The following is an 18,785-nucleotide window of genomic DNA, read 5'->3' as shown; positions in this document are numbered from 1 at the left end:
TGATTAATCATCCACCTTGCAAGAACAGACACACAGGCTTCAACAACTCAGTTTCTAAAACTTCTGCTGCTTATTATTTATGGATACAATAGTTGACTTGTCCCTTGGGTGGGATGCAGATCTAGTGGACTTAGAGATTAAATCTAGTTGGTTAAATTCCAAATAATTTGTTTAAAACATTACATATACTGACACCTGCTAAAACATGACAAATGTGTTCTGTCAGCATTTGCTTCATATCATATTTTAATTTCAAATCCACATAGATACAAAACTTTCAGAACACTACATCGATAATCGTCCATTGCTGTGTCATTTGCCAACTTCCATTGTAAATTGAAAACGTAGTGCCAGATTTTGCAAACAGTGGCTATCTCACGTAGAAGGCCAGTCTGGCTGTTTGCGTTTTATGAAAGGAGGAAGCTCCACATTTCTGACAGGAGAGTCTGCTTTAGAAATGCAAAGCCATCTTTCCATTCTGACAGTTCTTCCAAAACACAGCGCTGTCTGAGGAAGGCAAACCGCACCCCTTTTTTCACAGCACTCAACCGCATTCTGATATCCAAAGGTTCAAGATGGTGGCAGTGGAGTAGGCAGCATCCAGGCTCTAGAGCCAATGGTCCATCCACTCTATCCGCTTTTCATTTATCTCTCTTCTTTTGTTTACTCTTCATTCCTTTTGCGTATTCTTTTCTCGTTTTTATTGGTGGCATCTTCGTCGGGGTGCAGAGCGTGGCAGCAGCTGGTGAGCCTGGGTCAGGAACCTGGTGGACAGCAGTGAGGCGGTGCCTGGTAGAGGGGCAAGCACGTGAACCCGGCATAGGCTGCTACATTGGCAGAGACGACGTCGGCGAGGACATGGAGGAGGAGGGAAGTTTCAGCGGCAGTGATGGCGGTTCCTCATGGCCATTCCAGCTGCATCTAGCAGTCATCTATTTCGACAGCTCGGCCCGGGGATTCCATTGGATGGGTAATAGGCGGTGGCTTCAGCCTGGCATCCAACAGCCCGGATATTCTTTTGGGTGGCTTTTTGCCATGTCTTCTTTCCCAGGATCAATGATGAGGTGGTCCTTGAGGTGGCTTCAGGAGTCTCGCGGCCCAAGATTCCAGAAGCCCGGAATGGCGGTCTTGCCGCCATTTCCCAAAACCAGGAGCTGTGAATGCAACTAAGATGGACTTTGTCTTAATTTTTAAAATTTTCCTTATCTGTGCCTTGTTATTAATACAGCCACTGTGGCATGGCAACGTAAACACTTTTTGCTGTATTTTGTTTTGTAAAACAGGAGTGACAATAAAATCACTTCTATTTTACACAGCTATTTTGACAGCTGCTGTCAAAGCATACAGTAAGTGTGATATTCGGGTTCTGGGAGAGTAGGGTGCCAGACTGGTGTGGGGATAGGTAGGATGGGGGTGAGGTCTACAGGAGGTGTCATTACATGTGTGTGAGATCAGTTAATAACCTCCCAGGAGTTACACTAAATATTCAATCGTTTAACTTTTCCTGAGTGACTGTTCTACTTAATTTCATCAGGAAGCATCTGAATTCTCGAATTTAAATGGAGACTTTCAGAAGGTTCCAGGTACAGAGGAACTGCCCAGCAAAAAGTTCAAATTCCCAGGCAATTCCTTCAGAGTCTATCATGGGCATTCCTCAGGCAACTCAAGCTATGCTGGAATAACTACCATCTGACTATTGAAAAATACGGGCCATAATTATATCTGTGTTAAAGCACAGTTTATTACTGTACCTCAAACTAAACGTAGTCATGATGGGAGCTGAACTAAAGTGGCATAACTGGTGGATATACTGCAAAAGCTTTAACAGTAAGTATATCGCAAAATTCAAGCAGTTCACAAAGTACTCAGTATTTATCGACTTAAAGAGTGATGATTTCTGCCGAATTCAGATCTGAAAGCAGTTTCAATCAACTGTTCACTTCTTGTCAAAGTGTGATTACCTTCTCGATGAGATTGGCAACTGCTAACAATGACGACAAGTCATTGCTAGGTGTGATTTCCTGTTTATTTTCCCTCAAATATATTGGTTACTTCCCAATTTTGTTCTACTGTCCGTTGTGGATTGGGGTTTTTGATACTAAATTATTTGTCAATGTTTGTCAGTTAGTTATACTATTGGAGGGAGGTAAAAAAAAATGAAAGGGTTTGGTTCAGATGGAAAGATGAATTCTTAAAAATGAAATGCGAATACTGGACCCAAACCTGTCTCCACTTGTATCTCTAACAGAGGTGGGGAGGTGACTAACCCATTCGAAGCATGTAGGTTAGTACTTTAAATATGATATAATGAGGCTGTCAGCTTCATTGCTGTTCAGCTTTAAATATGGACAGCAAGTGTCTCTGCCCCTCAGGAATTCAACAGCTACATACAGGTGATGGGTGACAGAACTAGGTGGAGAATATCTTTACATTTACGTACTGGATCCAGTGTGCTTGCCTTAACAATATCTTCTCCTGCACCTCGATCAGACAGTCCTGTCACAGGACTCTCCCTATTAAATCTCCCAGTCATTAACAATTCCAATGAACAAATGTTTTTGCTCAAAGAGAAAAACACTTAGCAAGAATCTCTGAACATACAAAGTATATCCCTACAGGGGTATGGAATGTCCCCGTCCCCATCTGTGTAAGTGCATTCATTCACGTGAAGACTTTTCAAATGCCTCATCCTATTTTACATTTTAACCGAGTATGATAGGTGACATCCTACATCACACAGTAAAATTTCTTTCCCAAGATAATGCCATATATTTGTCACCACTTGATTTCTGAAGATTAATTTGTATCGCGGTAATATGTGTCATATGGCTGAGTTGCTTATGGCAGTAATTAGCTACACCACGCAAATGCACAAATCAGACTTCAGCCACCACTCCCAGGTGTTTTATAGTTGGTTCAGCACAGAGGCACTGCAGAAAATCAGCACCTTTGCAGGAGGGGAGGGAATTAAAAGAAAAATACTTCTGGTCTGGTGAAAATCTGAAAAATAAAACCATATGCCAAGCAAAATATTCCCAGTTAGTAACTGTCAGAATGGCAGGACTATTTCTGAATTGGGAACCCTACTTAGAGACGTTGTGCTCACTCTTTTCCAAAGTAAACTAACAGCCTGTGTCCGCTTTCACTGAACAGAGGAATGGAGCAGAGAAGACGACACACCTTAAGCAGCAATACAGAAACTCAATTTATCAGGACCTCAACGGAACTCACAATGACAACAATACTTGGAGGAAAAAAATATCCAGAGGGAGGAAAGGCTTGCAGCCTGATAGTAAGATGTGGATAGTTCACAGACTAATTTTATGAACCACTTTCTGTAGCAATGAGGCTTTGGAGAGGATCCTGCTCTCAGAGGATGAAGAAGGAGGCGGTCTCATGAAGCAGGCACAGCTCCAAGTTATTGAGACAGTTAGCAGTTGTAGAATGGCACTGAAAATCTAGATCCAGTGTTAAAGAAAAAGGTTCAATGACCTTATAAGATCCAGCAAGGTGAGTGTCCTATCATTCTCAGCTGGCAGCTAGGACTCTCTCAAAACTTAAACATTCTTCTACATGCTACTCCACTAATTTAATACCACTTGCTGTCATACCCATCGTGTACCTCCAGCCTCCTCAATGTTGCACCTCAACAGATAAAATTCAGCTGCACCTATTTTCCCCTCATTCCTATTACAATCACCCTCCTCAAATGGCTACTCTCCATCCTCAGCTATCAAAAAGCCCTCTCATTCTGACACTCAACCATTTCTTATGGCAGGAGCAGAGGTGCAATTGAGGAAGTCTTTGCCAAGGTCCTCACGGGTTCTAAAATCGACAGGACATCCACCACAGGCATCTCATCAGTCAGAGCAGGGAAGCAGCAACCAACAACAAACTCTGCTGAAGCTACAGGCATGGTATCAAGAGAAAGTAGTGGAGAGTATATGCAAAGAAAAAAAAAATTGCTGCACAAAGGGAAATGCTTATTAAATCTTCCTTATTCGAGCTGGAATAGTTTCTCACTACCTACTCTACCCAATATGCTCATAATTTCAAAAACCTCTATCAAATCTCCTCTCAGCCTTATCTCCAAGGAGAGCAGTCCCAACTTCTTCAGTCTATCCTCATATGCTCTCGTCCTTGAAACCATTCTTGTGAATCGCTTCTAAGTGCTCTCCAATGAATTCACATCTGTCCCATAGCCTACAACTGTGCAAATATTCCAAGTGAATTGTAACAAGTATCTTATGCAAATTCAATATCTCACCCTTGTTCTTGTATCTATGCCCACATTAATGAAGCCAAGGACACCATGTTTTATTAATACTGCTCTCTGCAACCTTCAATGATCTGTGCACATATACACCTCTGTTCCTGCACCCCCATTAGAACTGTACCCCCTATTTTATATTGTCTTTTAATGCTCTCTTACTGTTAGACACATCTGCATCGAGCTTCATTTGTCACCTGTCCCTCGATTGTCAGTGTCCTTTTGGCATTCCACATTGTCCTCCTCACAGTTTATAAATTCTTCCAAGTTTTGTACCATCTGCACATTTTGAAAATGTCTCCTGCACATCAAGATGCAGATCACTAATACACATCAGAAAAAGCAAGAGCCAAATACCATCCCCTGAGCAACTCCAATATAAATGTTCCTTCAGCCCAAAAATATTTATTGTCCATTACTTTGTTACCTATCATTCACCTAATTTTGTTTCCTCATTGCTACGGTATGTTTTATACCATGACCTACTTACTTATATGTATCCCCATTTGACTGGAAGAGTACTTTGGGTGTATGGAACGTTAGTCTTTGGACCGAAATACTTTCCAGTAGATGTACACCTAACCTCACGCATCATTGTACGGAAATCTGTGCTGGATTTGTTTGACATTTTTGCAATCTCTCTGGTGATTTTCATTGCTGCCATTGAACTGAGGTTAATGTTGAGATAATAGATGTTGAATTTCTCAACTTTTGAGGCAACTAAATTCTTCACTTGTAAATTGGGAATCATTGTCACTCATTCCAATGTATGGAAACTACAATGACCAAAATGTTCTTTGAGATTTTACAATCTCACTAGAGTCGTTGAAATCATATGGTCTAACTCCCAGTAATCAGAATGCTAGTCGATGACAACAGGACAATCAGTTGCTTACACAGTGAAGAGTCGACTGCAAGCTTCACCCATGGTCTGTCTGGAAAGTCATGTGTCATTTCTCTTTGTTAATAGCATTGGGGTTCTTGTGGGTCTTAAGCTTATTGGTCAGGTTAGGACAGGAGAACACTTCTCTTGCCTTCCTCAGATTAGACTGAACTTCTTGAAGGTTTGTGTAGGTGCTCTTCAACATCTCTTTTCTTCTTATCTCCTTAGTGACTATTTCCTTTGTATATGATGCTTTCTTTGGCTGTCATGTCATCACTGTATGCCCAATATACTTCTAGCAACAGGTGCAACTTCAATGCTTTCAGGCAATCCTTTTCATTATCACCTCCTGCAGTATTTGGAGAGCTGTATCTTGTTGTGTAGTTTATTTTGAGCAAGATGCTTAACTTTCATATCCAATGTCTCTGCTGGATTGATGCCTTTCAAAACAAGCTAGGCTGTTGCTTTTCATTGAATCAGGAAGATTTAACACATTGTATCCACATCTTTGGCTTTCTTTACAAGGAGTGCTGCCCTTGACAGCATGTTGTAAAGGTACATCAGTTTCCATTGCTTGTATGTCAATCTCAGATGATATTGCCACAAAGAAAAGGGACATTTTTTGTAGACACTTTGGAGCAGAGAGAAGTGGTTTGAGAAAGATGCTTTAAAATGGCTTGTGGACAGCTATATTTTCACTTGATCTCGTCACTGTTTTTATCAGTGCGAATGAAAGGGTGGGAAGTAATGGCAACTCCACTGTGCAAGTTAGCACCCAGTTTGTGTATGAGATTTATTGTCAGCTTGGGGGTGTTTCTGGTGACCTGCAGGCACTGGCAGCAGTTCAGTGAATGACACGTGTGACAGCATTGGGTCGTAAGTTAGAGGTCAGCCTCACAAATAGATTTGAAGTCCGTCCCTGGCTTTCATGTTGCTCAGGTAACAGTCTGAAATGGCAAGTCTTAGCAGGTTCTCGTCAAAGTCTACATTTTCTGAAGTAAGCTTTCTGAGAAGTTAAAGTTTCAGTGGGTGTTTTCCTCAATGTCTTTGAGTTCTTTTCATAGAATCCTTACAGTGTGGAAACAGGCACTTCAGCCCAACAAACCCACACTGACCCTCAGGGCATCCCACCCAGACCCATCCCTTAATCTATACATTCCTGAACACTATGGGCAATTTAGTATGACCAATCCACATAGCCTGCACATCTCTGGATTGCGGGAGGAAACCAGAGCACCCGGATGAAACCCACGCAGACACAGGGAAAATATGTAAACTCCACACAGACAGTTGCCCAAGGGTGGAATCAAACCTGGGTCCCTGGCGCTGTGAGACAGATATAAAATCGAACAGAAACTGTCTGAGGACTGATCCCTGGAAGAGCAAATTGTTAAATATTCATGGTCAGCTGGTTCAACCACAGTCAATGCACACACCAACCCTATTATTGCTCACTGATCATGAAGCTGAACATTTGCATTCTGAACAATTCTCAAGGACAGATCTGCACTCTGTCACAGGCACTGGATGAGACAACAAAGCTGATTCCAGTCTTTTGGCTTTTCTAGAAACCAACGTCAATGGGCAAGTTCAGTGTGAGGACTTGTTCGAAGCTGTTGCAGCCTGGCTGAAAGCCAGCCTGCTGGTGGGGCATTGCAGTGTCTGGGCTGACAGTCAGTCTGTTTAGCAGGAAACATTTCCAGACTGTATACATTGCAACAGGTTGGTAGCTGTATAGGTGATCAAATGAGTTCCCTGGCTTTAGCAATAACCACTATCCTGGATTGGTGCCAGATACTTGGAATGGTGACTCTGCTTTGGACAATGGCAAACAGTTTTGGGAGCCACTTTCTTCCTGTGTTCTGAAATTGTGCTGGAATTCTGAGTGAATGCCATCAACATTTTGCTGACTTAGTCAGATAGCATGGAAATAAACCCTTCGGTCCAACTCATCCATGCCGACCTAGTTTCCCAAACTAAATTAGCTCCACTTACCTGCATGTGACTCCTATACCTCATTCATTTCTATTCAAGTACCTGTCCAACTGTCTTTTATATGTTGTAACTGTACTCGCACCTGCCACTTCTTTTGGCAGTTTACTGAACATATGAACCACCCTCTGGATGAAAAAGTTGCCCCTCAGATCCTTTTTAAATCTTCCAACCTCTCACTTTAAAAATATGCCCCCTTGTTTTGAACTCTCCCATCCTTGGAGGAAGGCCATTGCTATTCACCTTATCTATGCTCCTCATGATTTTGCAAATAAGGTCAACATCCTCAACATCCAACACTCCAGTGATAAAAGTCCCAGCCTAACCAGGCTTTACCTATAATTCAAACCCTCTAGTCCCAGCAATATCCTGGTAAATGTTTTCTGAACCCTCTTCAATTTCCTAATATCCTTGCTATAGCAGGGTCACCAGAACTGTACTCGGAACTCAAAGTGGCATCACCATCATCCTGTACAACCTCAACAAGATGTCCCAATTCCTATACTCAATAGTTGCCATCTGAACATTGTTTACTTACTATTGTAGGTAAGACCTTATGAAGTTTGTCTGCTTTGAGGCCATCTTGAAAGACTGCATCAGGGTTGTATTTTTTTTTACCATTCATATATCTTCTCTGCTGGTCGGTATTTTAGAGTTTATATAGACATGTGTAGCAAGGGTGTCAGATTGATTCTGGGCTGCTTATGTGGTTGGTGCTCAGTTGCTCCTAGGCAGCATCGGACTTCCACAGCTTTTGAACTCAGAAGTGTGAAGTCAATCTTCTCCACTGTTTCCAACCACCTTGAAATGTCCCTCATCAAGAGGCCCAAGAAGGTCCATCAGGCCCAGTGAGGCCCAGTCTGACAGTTCTTTCTCCACGAGGTTATGGGAAGGTGACAGCCTAGTGGTATTATCGCTGGGCTGTTAATCTAGAGACCCAGGTCATATTCTGGGGACATGGCACATAATAGAATTTGAATTCAATAAAAATCTGGAATGAAGAGTCTAATGATTACCAGGAAACCATTACTGATTGTTGGAAAAAAACCCATCTGGTTGACAAATGTCCTTTAGGGAATGTAAGTGTCATCCTTTTCTGGTCTAGCCTACATGTGACTCCAGATCCCACACCAATGTTGTTGACTCCTAACTGCCCTATGGGTAATTATGGATGGCCAAGCCACCGAGGCTCTAATACTGTTGATGATTTTCATAAAAATGTTGTTGTTGAGCCTTTCTGACATTTGATGCTGACTGTGAAAGTTGTCAAAGACAGTTGAGTATGCTTCAGGCTACATTGCGATGGTTGTTTGTAGATATTTGTGCTGGGAAGCGGACTTCGATGGAGATGAAGTTAGGGCCATCTGACTTTAGATCTTCTGCTCTTTGGTAAAGCTTTTGTTAATATAGGTAGCTAGGATGAAGGTCTTGTCATCTTGCTTGCAATGATATGACATTAGGACTGTCTTCTCAATGGCCAGAGAGGTCCATGCAGTGGATTTCTTGGAGAGTAACTATGTCCACATTCCCATCAGGGTTTTCCTTTGTGATTAGCTCATATTTTGCCCAGATTAGTTAATTGAAATTGAACTGGTATACTTTTGTTGCAGATAATGTTTCTCAATTTTATTTTCCTTGAGAGAATCTATTTTCTCAGAGGCTTTGAGTACTTGAACAGGGAGCCTAATGGCCAGGCCTTCTTGATAGCATTAGTTTGCAGGTTTTGAGGGTGGAAAATTTATCTGGAGAAGAAGACTGCATGAAGATTTCCGTCTCTCTCCCTCCCTCAAACAGCAGCACCAGCTGATATAAAGAAGAATTCCCATCAACACAGGATCTCAACAAAAAACCTGCATTCTTGTGAAACCCACAAGACACTCCAGTACACACATCACACAAACTGACAGTGCATTGAGACGTGAGGCTACGATCTAGTTGGCTGCAAACACTAACCACAACCTAATGAGTGGCGAAGTCTCAGGTTTCAACCATCCATGGAAAGTCTGAACCAATTCTCAACAGTTGAGGATGGGCCAGGGAAGGAGTGATTGTTTGCTCCACAAATAGAACATGGGGAATTCCTCAAATTGTGACTGCAATTAGCCGAATTAGACGATTGCCTATACATTGATCATGTGCCCTGAGCAATCCATTCTTGGTGGAAACGCAGTAATTTGCCCTGCATCAGCTGAAACTGATAAACAGATTGTCCACCTCAACATCAAACTATACAGGCAATTGCTGGGTTCCAAATGGTCTCCATTTTGAGTCTGTTCACAAGTCAATTTGTACGCGAGTTGGAACACAATGCTGGACAATACAAAGGAGTTGTTTGTAAGTACAGGAACTGTTTATATATCAGATCTTTAAAAATTACACCCCCGTATGAGATCGCATTCATAACAAGCATTTATAAGCTGGATGTTCGTAAGACAGGGAACCCCCCCCATATCTGCTTCTCCGGCCGTGCAAATAAAAAAAAATTAGGAGCGCTAATTCCAAAACAGAACTCAGTTTAGTTAGTTTCCAGGTATAATACATTGAGCAAATTGTTTATTGAGATGAAATTTCATACCCAAATGCAATGTTCCAGGTGTTCTGCTGCAGAAAAAAATGTCGGTTCTGATTAAGCTATTAATTGAATGAACCAGCAGTAATCCATTGCAAATTAATACTGTAATATGGTATGTGCTTCCTTTTGGCTGTAAATATATCAGGCTTCCTTTACTTTATATGCAAGTTTCATTTATCATTAAAATTAGTGAACATTGGAAAACAGAAGGTACACAATCAATGTTCAGAGAATGATGTTTTTTGAAACAAGCAGTTCTTCATCACACCTCTACCCCTACACTGGACACTGACAACCTGCACATTTTGAATTAATTGATTCACAATGATGAGCACATTGTTATGGGTATGACTTGTAACATAATTGTGCTAATTTTGTTTTGAATAACCATGAATCCAATAAGTAAACAATAATATTATCAGTACTCTGCATAAACTATACATAGATCATAGGAAAACAATGTAACTACTTCCAAACTTTGTCCTTCATTTGAAGTATTGTTCTATTGTGAAACAAAGCAGTGCATTGCCAACTTCTTCATACTATACAGATTTTGAAAAAAAAACAGAATTCCCCATAGCATAAAAAAGAATGTGATTGAGGAAGAAAGTGCTTCTTCAAAAGAAATATACGGTCTGAAAAGGAAAGAGAGATAAAACCCATGTCTACCCCCAATTAACCATTAGGTCATTCCATGAGGTTATTGTATTTTGCTGATGAGAGAAATTAAAATAGCACTCATGAAGCTATTCTGTGGTTGTAATAATAGAATGCTATTGGGACAGCGCAAAAGAATAATTGAATCTCCACTTAACCAGTGCTAACTCAAGTTCAATGCGCTTAACACGGAATGTAAAACCAAAGTACTTTCTTGCTCTAACCTGATATTCCCATCTCAATGAATTATGTTATAATTCCTTCATCGCTGCTAGGTTAAAGTCCTGCAACTCACTTCCTAACAGCACCAAAGTTGTTCCTATAACTCAAAGGCTGCAAGAGTTAAGAATTAAGAGAAAGAAGGCAGCTAATCATCATTTTCTCCAGGGTGATAAGGAATTGTCATGAAATGCTAGCTGTGCCAGTTGCATCCACATCTCATGAATGAAAGTATTTTTAAAATACACTGAAAGTGTTGGAAATTGGTTTTCTTAATAGTATACTAGATTCAGTCAGCAAACAGATGAACCAAGGAGGTCCCACCTTTGCTCCTGTCACTGCAGTTATCCATTGACAGAAACATTCGGGTGTTTTGTGATGCAATGGTATTGTCCAGGTTCAAGTTCCACCTCAGGATCAGATGGCTACATGTGTCAAAACATATCCACATTGTTAGATGACGGCAGAGTAGGACGCTCCGGTCAGAGCTCCTCTGCTCGCTATTCTTTTCCGCTTTTTCTCTTCTTCGTAGTTTTTCCTTTCTTCCCTCCCCCGCAGCCTTCCTGGAGAGTGCAGTTGAGAAGTGTGGTGAGCGAACAGCATCCCGCGGCACTGGGGGAGCGAACAGGCGAGTCACAAAATGGCGGCAAAGCATGGTGGAAGCGTGGCCTTGTGCTCTGGGGCCTACAGGCATAGACTGGAACTTGAGTACTTACGGGCACTTATCATTCTGGACATTTTTCACTGTTTCATGCTAATCTATATATTTTTTTAAACTCTGTAACAACATTATAGATTTTTACTCTAAACTTTGTACCAGGTACTTGTACCTAAGCTGGCACCATTAACGTGGCCATTGTAGCAACTTTTCACTGTACTCCTGTACTGGAGTACATGTGACAATAAAGGATATTCTGACTCCGAAGAGGACGATAAAACTGAATTTACTTTGTAACACTGCAATTGGGCTCAGTGGGTTGAAAAATGCAAAATTCAGCTGGAAGCACAGGTCTTGAATTCAGGATGAAACAGGATCCATTCACCTCTACTGCCTGTGTAGTGAGCAAGTCTGCTGACCAATGGGCATAGGAGCAGGAGGAGAGTATTTCATCCTTGTAGCTTGCTCTGCCATTCAGCAAAATCGTAGCTGATTTGTTCGCAATGAACACCATGCAAATTGTTAAATTTAAATCTGAGATGTTGCAAGAAGTGTGGTAACTGCCTGGTTAGGATCTTTCAACTGTGTGCATATGTGACGGAAATGCATTTGTGGTGCCATCAACAGTCTGTGAAGGATGTGTTTTGGGTGATGGCTTTTTGTGTGCAGAAGTGTGTCAGTTACTTTGATTAAAAAATGCTTGGTGCTAAACTACACCTGTTGAATCATGCCAATTTGAATACCGTGGTATTTACAACATTAATACTTTCCTTCTTTGTTACGCATGTGTAACTTAAAGTTTAATAGAGGGTTGCTAATTATTGAGGATATTGATGAATCCTTCTTATTCCGCTGCCATGGGAGACCAAAGATCCATTTGGTAATACAAATGTAGAAGGTCCTGTTACTGTGTGACTGCATCACCTAATAAATTAACTAGCGAGAATGAATAGGAATCCCTGAATACTCAAATGTAGCCTTCAAAAAGCAAGAAATAGCTTTTGAGAAAATCTCAAGGAAAGCGCTCAAATATTTTGACCCCTGCAATTTTATCAATTTCCATCAGGTCTCAATCATCTAAACTGCAACATCTAAACAACTTGGTCAATCTTTCATTGTATTCACTGTAAAGGCTCACACACAAGTAAAGGCCTTTGGACAAGCTATCAGAGAGGTACCAACACTGCAAAAAATACAAAGTTAGTAACTTCAATACAGAGAGGACAGGAAATAAAATTCCACTTTAGGAATATTTTTTTCCATAAATTACAGATTTCTGGCTGAAGGAATCAGCGGAATCATTTTAAAACTCACCGTTTCCAGACCCAAGAGAACAAGAAGTGGGATTGTGGTCATTCCTCCCTGAATCCATTCTTCCAGGGAGACTGTACCATCATGGTCATAATCAATCTCATCCATCATCTCCTGGAGAATCTATGAAAACGGAGAATCAATGATTTCAAAAACATACTCAGTTCACTTTATGTTAAATTAATTTCATGTTGCTGTGAGGATCCAGAGTTTAAATCTGACCTGGACCAGAATTAAGATGGTTAACAGTAGTATAATGCAGCTGATGCAAATGCTATTGCACAGTGGTAGCATCTGAGCTGGAAGCCTCAGGCTCAAGCCCATAAGGCAATAAGAAAAATGAGCAGAATTAAGCTATTCAACCCATCAAGTCTGCTCTGCCATTCGATCATGGCTGATATGTTTCTCAACTTCATTCTCCAGGCTTCTCCCAGTGACCCCTGATCTCCTTACTGATCATGAACCTTTCTATCTCTGCCTTAGATACACCTCAATGACGTGGCCACCACAGCATTCTGCAGCAATGTGTTCCTCAGTGTAATCACCCTCTGGCTGAAGGAATTCCTGCTCATCACAGTTCTAAACGGTCATCCCTTCACTATGAGGCTATCCCCTCAGATTCTAGTCTTCACGTCCACTCTATCTAGGTCTCTAAGGTTTTAGAGTAGGTCTTTCAGTATTCTGTAAGTTTCGAACAAATCCCTCCTCATTCGTCTCGACTCCATTATGAACAGATCCAGTGTCCTCAACTTTTCCTCAATGACAAGCAAATTGTCACTCTGGAACTTGATGGTCAAGGAAGGTACGATCATAACATAGCCAAACAGGTTGTGTATCAGCCTGTAAATCCTTCCAACATAGCCAATAACAAATGGTAAGAGCAGCACTGGTCAGCTACGGAGAGGGAATGTAAATTGGAGCCATTAGCATCACTGTTTGTGGCTCTGGGATGACAACATTCATGCAAGACTGCATGTTGTCACAGCAATGAGAGCTCCTCATTGGGGTGCAGTTGGCTTCATTGGTTGGATGGCTGGTGTGGATCAGATTGATGCCAGTAGCATGGCATTCTCTCCCACTCTAGCTGGGAAGGATTCAACCCCTACCTCAATGCCCGACCCATGGAGGAGATTATGGTACTGTTGATCAAGCCAGTCTTCAGGCAGAGAACTGAAGAATGCAGCCGAAATGTGGCTTTTGAAACTTCTACTTATGGTTTTATATACAGTGATAAGCCTTTAATTCTATTTAATTACAAACTCAAATTTCATCTGTCTGAGATAGTGAAGACCCAGTTTCTGGTTACATTAGAAATATGCACAGAATTAAGAAGAAACCTGATATGTAGCAGTTACAGACAATTTGCATAATAGACAAATTTTGACCCCATGGTTTCTGTTTGTTATTTAAAATGTGCATTCCTGTAAACACCCTTGCAGACATACATGTCCAGCAACATCTTTGAGTGCGCAGTTAGGAAAAGGCAATTTCTCATCAGTTCAATAAAATCTCTAACCATGTTTTCAGAAATTGTTTGTTTTCTTCTTTGCTTTGGTGGTCAAGAATGTCAGCAAAGTCTCCACGTAGGGCCAAGTGCTTACTGCTTCATTCAACTCCAACAATCAGAAGTGAGAAATATAGTATGTATAAGGGCTGAAAAATAAATAATTACATCCTGCAGCTCTCCACATGCCAGGACAAGAAAAGGAATCAGGAAAGATAAATAAAACAGGAGAAAATTTGGGGAAAAAGAAAGAGAGTGAAGCAATGTTACAAAACAAGAACAGAACGTTCAGTTCAATCTGTCTTTTCGTAAAATTCAGCAGATAGAAGGACTGTAATGTTGAACTTTTAACTGTATTTCTTTATTTTTCCATTTTGTGCCTAAAAGTTTGGACCTAGGTACATTTGTACCCAACATGGTGCTGGGAATGGCAACTTTGTACACTTTTCACTGTACTCCTGTACTTCAGTACATGTGACAATAATTCTAATTCTAATCTACACATATGGTTCTGACATTCCCTTCATTCCTTATCATTCTTGCAGAATACAAGCAAGATCAACTGCTCTGCAGACTGTCATGATCGCAATCAATATTAAACCTTCATTATTTAACTCTAATACCCGAGGCTTTTTGAAAAGACCATACGGACCTAAATCGACTGCTGTGTTGACCTAACAAGTCTAGGCAAGCCACATGGAACATAAAACATTTTTTTCCAAACGATTTATGAAACTTAGCGGGGCACCAAGAAATTAGCACCTCTTGTTTTACTCACACGTGTTTGATAAGTTCACATATTGAGAAAGGTTGGAATCCAACAATGACATAAACATCAGTAACCGCAAGGAACTGTAGATTCCCAGAAAGCTTCGAGAATCAAAGAAGACAACATCAATGACAGCAAAGATACTGAACTTTTCTTTCCCTCTCTCTCCCAATCTCAGAAACCAATGCCAGTGACACAGCAACTTGTAAAAACCACCACTCACTGACAAATCAAGCGTAACTGCATGCTTCCCACACCTGACTAAAGAACAACAGTTGACTCTCAACTAAGAACTCTTCAAAAGTATAAACTGCAACTACCCTTCCCTTCCAGTCTGTATTGACACACTCTTCTTTTTAAGCTTACTACCAGTGTTTATGTGTGTTTGATGTCTATTATCTTTGCACAGTATTAGGCAATAAAACTCAACTCTCTTTTACTCAAGGAAACCTTGGAATTGTCTCCTTCAACTTTGAATCCTAGAATCCCTACAGAATGGAAACGGGCCATTCAGCCCTCTGAAAAGCATCCCACCCAAACCCACTCCCTCTTCTGTCTCTGTAACCCTGCATTCCCCATGGCTAATCCACCTAGCCTTCACATCCCTGGACACTATGGGCAATTTAGCATGGCCAATCTATCTAACCATCATCTAGTTTATGCAGTTTTAGTGTGATAGGTGTGTCAGATAAAGAGAAAAATATAAAGTAAAAATATTTGTTGCAACTAATTGAGTGGAGTTAAAAAGAGGGGAACCAAATAGCCCTCCTTGATTGCTTACAAAAGAGCCATATCTAACCTCTCAAGTTTGAATTTTCTCATTAAACACCAACCACGCTCCAGACATCAACACAGTGACTGCCTTTCTTCCATTGTAAGACCATAAAAAACAGGAACAGAAGTAGGCCATTCGGCCCAGCAATTCTGCTTTGCCTTTTACTGAGATCACAATTCATCTGGTACATCTCAATTCTACCTTCCTGCCTTTTCCTCATAACCTTTGATTCTCTTACTGATTAAAAATCTGTATCTCTGCCTTGAATATAATTAATGACCCAGTCTCGACAGCCCTCTGCAGTAAAATAATTCACTACCCTCAGAGGAGAAATTCCTCTTCATCTGTCTCTGAATGTCTACACGGGGCAACAACATTTTTGCATCTGCGCTGTCAAGTCTTCTAAGAATCTTATTTCAATAAAGGTCACCTCTCATATTGCTAAACTCTAATGAGTACAAGCCCAACCTACTCAACTGCACCTCATAGGACAGGCCCTTCATACTCAGAATCAACCAATGAACCTTCTCCGACTGCCTCAAATGCCAGAATATCTTTCCTTAGATAAAGGGGAACAAAACTGTTTACAATATTCCAACTATGGTCAACTACAGTTTTGTGTAATTTCCCCCCTGCCCATTTTTATATTCTATTCTTTTTGAACTTAAGGCCAAGATTCCCCCTGCCTTTCCTCTTCTCCACTGACCAAGCTGACTAGCTTTTTGTATTTTACAATTTGTATAAACACGCCCAAATCCCTCTGTTCCATAGCTTTTTGCTTCTTTCTCCATTTAAATGATATCCAGCTCCTCTATTCTTCCTGTCAAAGTGTATAACCTCACATTATATCATTCTGCCAAAGTTTTGTCCACTCAATCTGACAATATCCATTTTCAGACTTTTGCTCACCACTTGACTTCCCATCTACTTTTTGTCAAATCCGCAAACTTGATGACAGTACATTTACTTTTCTCAGCTCAGTTATTACTGTATAATGTAAACAGTTGTGGCCATAGCAGTTGCACTAGTTAGAGGTTGCCATTCTGAAAATGCCCCCTTTTATCACAACACTCTGTCTATTAGATAACCGATACACTATCTACACTTGTATACGACTTCCAACACCATGAACTCTTATCTTGTAATGCAACTGAAAAGGTTGTAAATTATGAAAACACCTTACAGAAATCCAAATATATTACATCCATAGCTAAGGGCTCTAAGAAGCATTGTATTAGTGCCCTTACCTCCAAGTTAGGACAAAGTTAACAGTCACATAACTTTTAAAAGTCACAAGAGCTATTCCTACTTCACCTGACAAGGCAACAGCACTCATAAAGCTTGTGATTTTAAATAAATTGGTTGGACTACAACCTCATGTCACGAGACTTTTGACTTTGTCCAGCCCTCGCTCCAAATATGTATGATGAAATTTCTTCACAGACTGATTAAAAAGTATTGATGACACCCACTGCTTCCCCTACATCAATCTTGCCTGTTACCTCTTTTAAGAATTCCAATGCATTTTGGGTTGTTTACTGGGTTAATTGCTTTCCTGAACTAATTGGTGATAAAACAATTGGCCTGTTCACTGTCTTCATTAAATGCAAATGTTGTATGCTTCAAAATGGAGAAGTAGCCTATTCAATGCTTCATTGTGCAGACTGATATCAGTTACTTATTTTCGTAAAATATTGGAAGGTGGAGTATCCAGATACAGCCACAGAGTCATAGAATTATACAGCACGGAAACAGACCCTTCAGTCCGACTCATCCATGCCGACCAGATATCCTGTATAAATCTAGTCCCATTTGCCAGCATTTGGGCCATAAACCCTTCCTATTCATATACCCATGCAGATGCCTTTTAAATGTTGTAATTGTACCAGTATTCACCACTTTCTCTACCAGCTCATCCCAGAAACGCACTACCCTCTGAGTGAAAAAGTTGCCCTTAGGTCCCTTTTATATCTTTCCCTCTCACCGTAAACCTATGCCCTCTAGTTTTGGACTCCCCTACTATGGGGAAAAGACCTTGACTATTTACCCTATCCATGCCCCTCATGGTTTTATAAAGCTCTATAAGGTCACCCCTCAGCCTCAGCCTATTTAACCTCTCCCTATAGCCCAAACCCTCCAACCCTGGCAACATCCTCTTAATTTTTTTCTGAACCCTTTCTAGTTTCACAACATCCTTCCTATAGCAGGGAGACCAGAATTGCATTCAATAGTCCAAAAGTGGCCGAATCAATGTCCTGTACAACCGCAACATGACCTCCCAACTCCTATACTCAATGCACTGACCAATAAACGCAAGCATACCAAACACTTCCTTCACTATCCTCTCTACCTGTGACTCCACTTTTGAGGAACTATGAACCCGCATGCCCCAGACCTTACCATTAATTGTCTAAGTCCTGCCCTGATTTGCCTCTCCAAAATGCAGCACCTCACGTTTACCTAATTTAAATTTCATCTGCCACACATCAGCCCATTGGCCCATCTGATCAAGATCCCGTTGTACTCTGAGGTAACCTTCTTTGCTGTCCACTACATCTCCGATTTTAGTGTCATCTGCAAACTTACGAACCAAACCTCTTATGTTCACATCCAAATCATTTATATATTTGTCCATTATCTAGTTGCATCTCTTTCTATGTTTTATCTGATCTATGTTTGAGAGGCAGTACATCTTTATTTGGAGTTGCGTGACTGAGGCACACATCTCTGCCTTTCAATCTAAGTTGCTGCAGATGAAAACCAAATATTGGAGTTAGTTTATCTTCCCCTCTGTTAGCGCAGAGTATTGATTGTCACTTTTTATCTGGTACATCGGTATGATTTTGTACTTAAATAAAAGCTGTACTGAATAACAACAGAGCTGTTTAGATAAAGCCAGATGCATGCAATCACTAATCTATTAAAAACACTTGTTGGTTTGACCCTTTGGCTAGGCTTCGAAACAATTTCAGTTTACTTGTGCCATTTCCTAGTGAAATGTTTGTAGGAAATTTATATTGTCTAGTTTGAGTATCTGTGACAGCAGTATTAGTGCAATCAAAGTGCCCTGAAAGAGATAGCTCCCATTTGACTGAACAAGTGACAAGACACTTTAATTCAACATATCAATATTTCATAGAACAACTAATCAACTGAATTACCTGGTGATTAGTTG

General features: G+C 40.7%; 1 protein-coding gene across 1 annotated transcript in view; it reads right to left on the bottom strand.

Moving 5' to 3' along the window:
* The window catches only part of dgkb (diacylglycerol kinase, beta), a 677,591-nt gene that overhangs the window by 506,096 nt on the left and 152,710 nt on the right, over positions 1-18,785 (bottom strand). Inside the window, exon 12 of the mRNA XM_048611787.1 lies at positions 12,566-12,685. Within this exon, the coding sequence (XP_048467744.1) occupies positions 12,566-12,685 (120 nt within the window). The remainder of the gene's footprint in view (positions 1-12,565; positions 12,686-18,785) is intronic.

This window comes from Rhincodon typus, chromosome 2 (genome assembly GCF_021869965.1).
Source record: "Rhincodon typus isolate 14 chromosome 2, sRhiTyp1.1, whole genome shotgun sequence".
Lineage (NCBI taxonomy): Eukaryota > Metazoa > Chordata > Chondrichthyes > Orectolobiformes > Rhincodontidae > Rhincodon > Rhincodon typus.
This window is presented reverse-complemented; position numbering and strand designations above follow the sequence as displayed.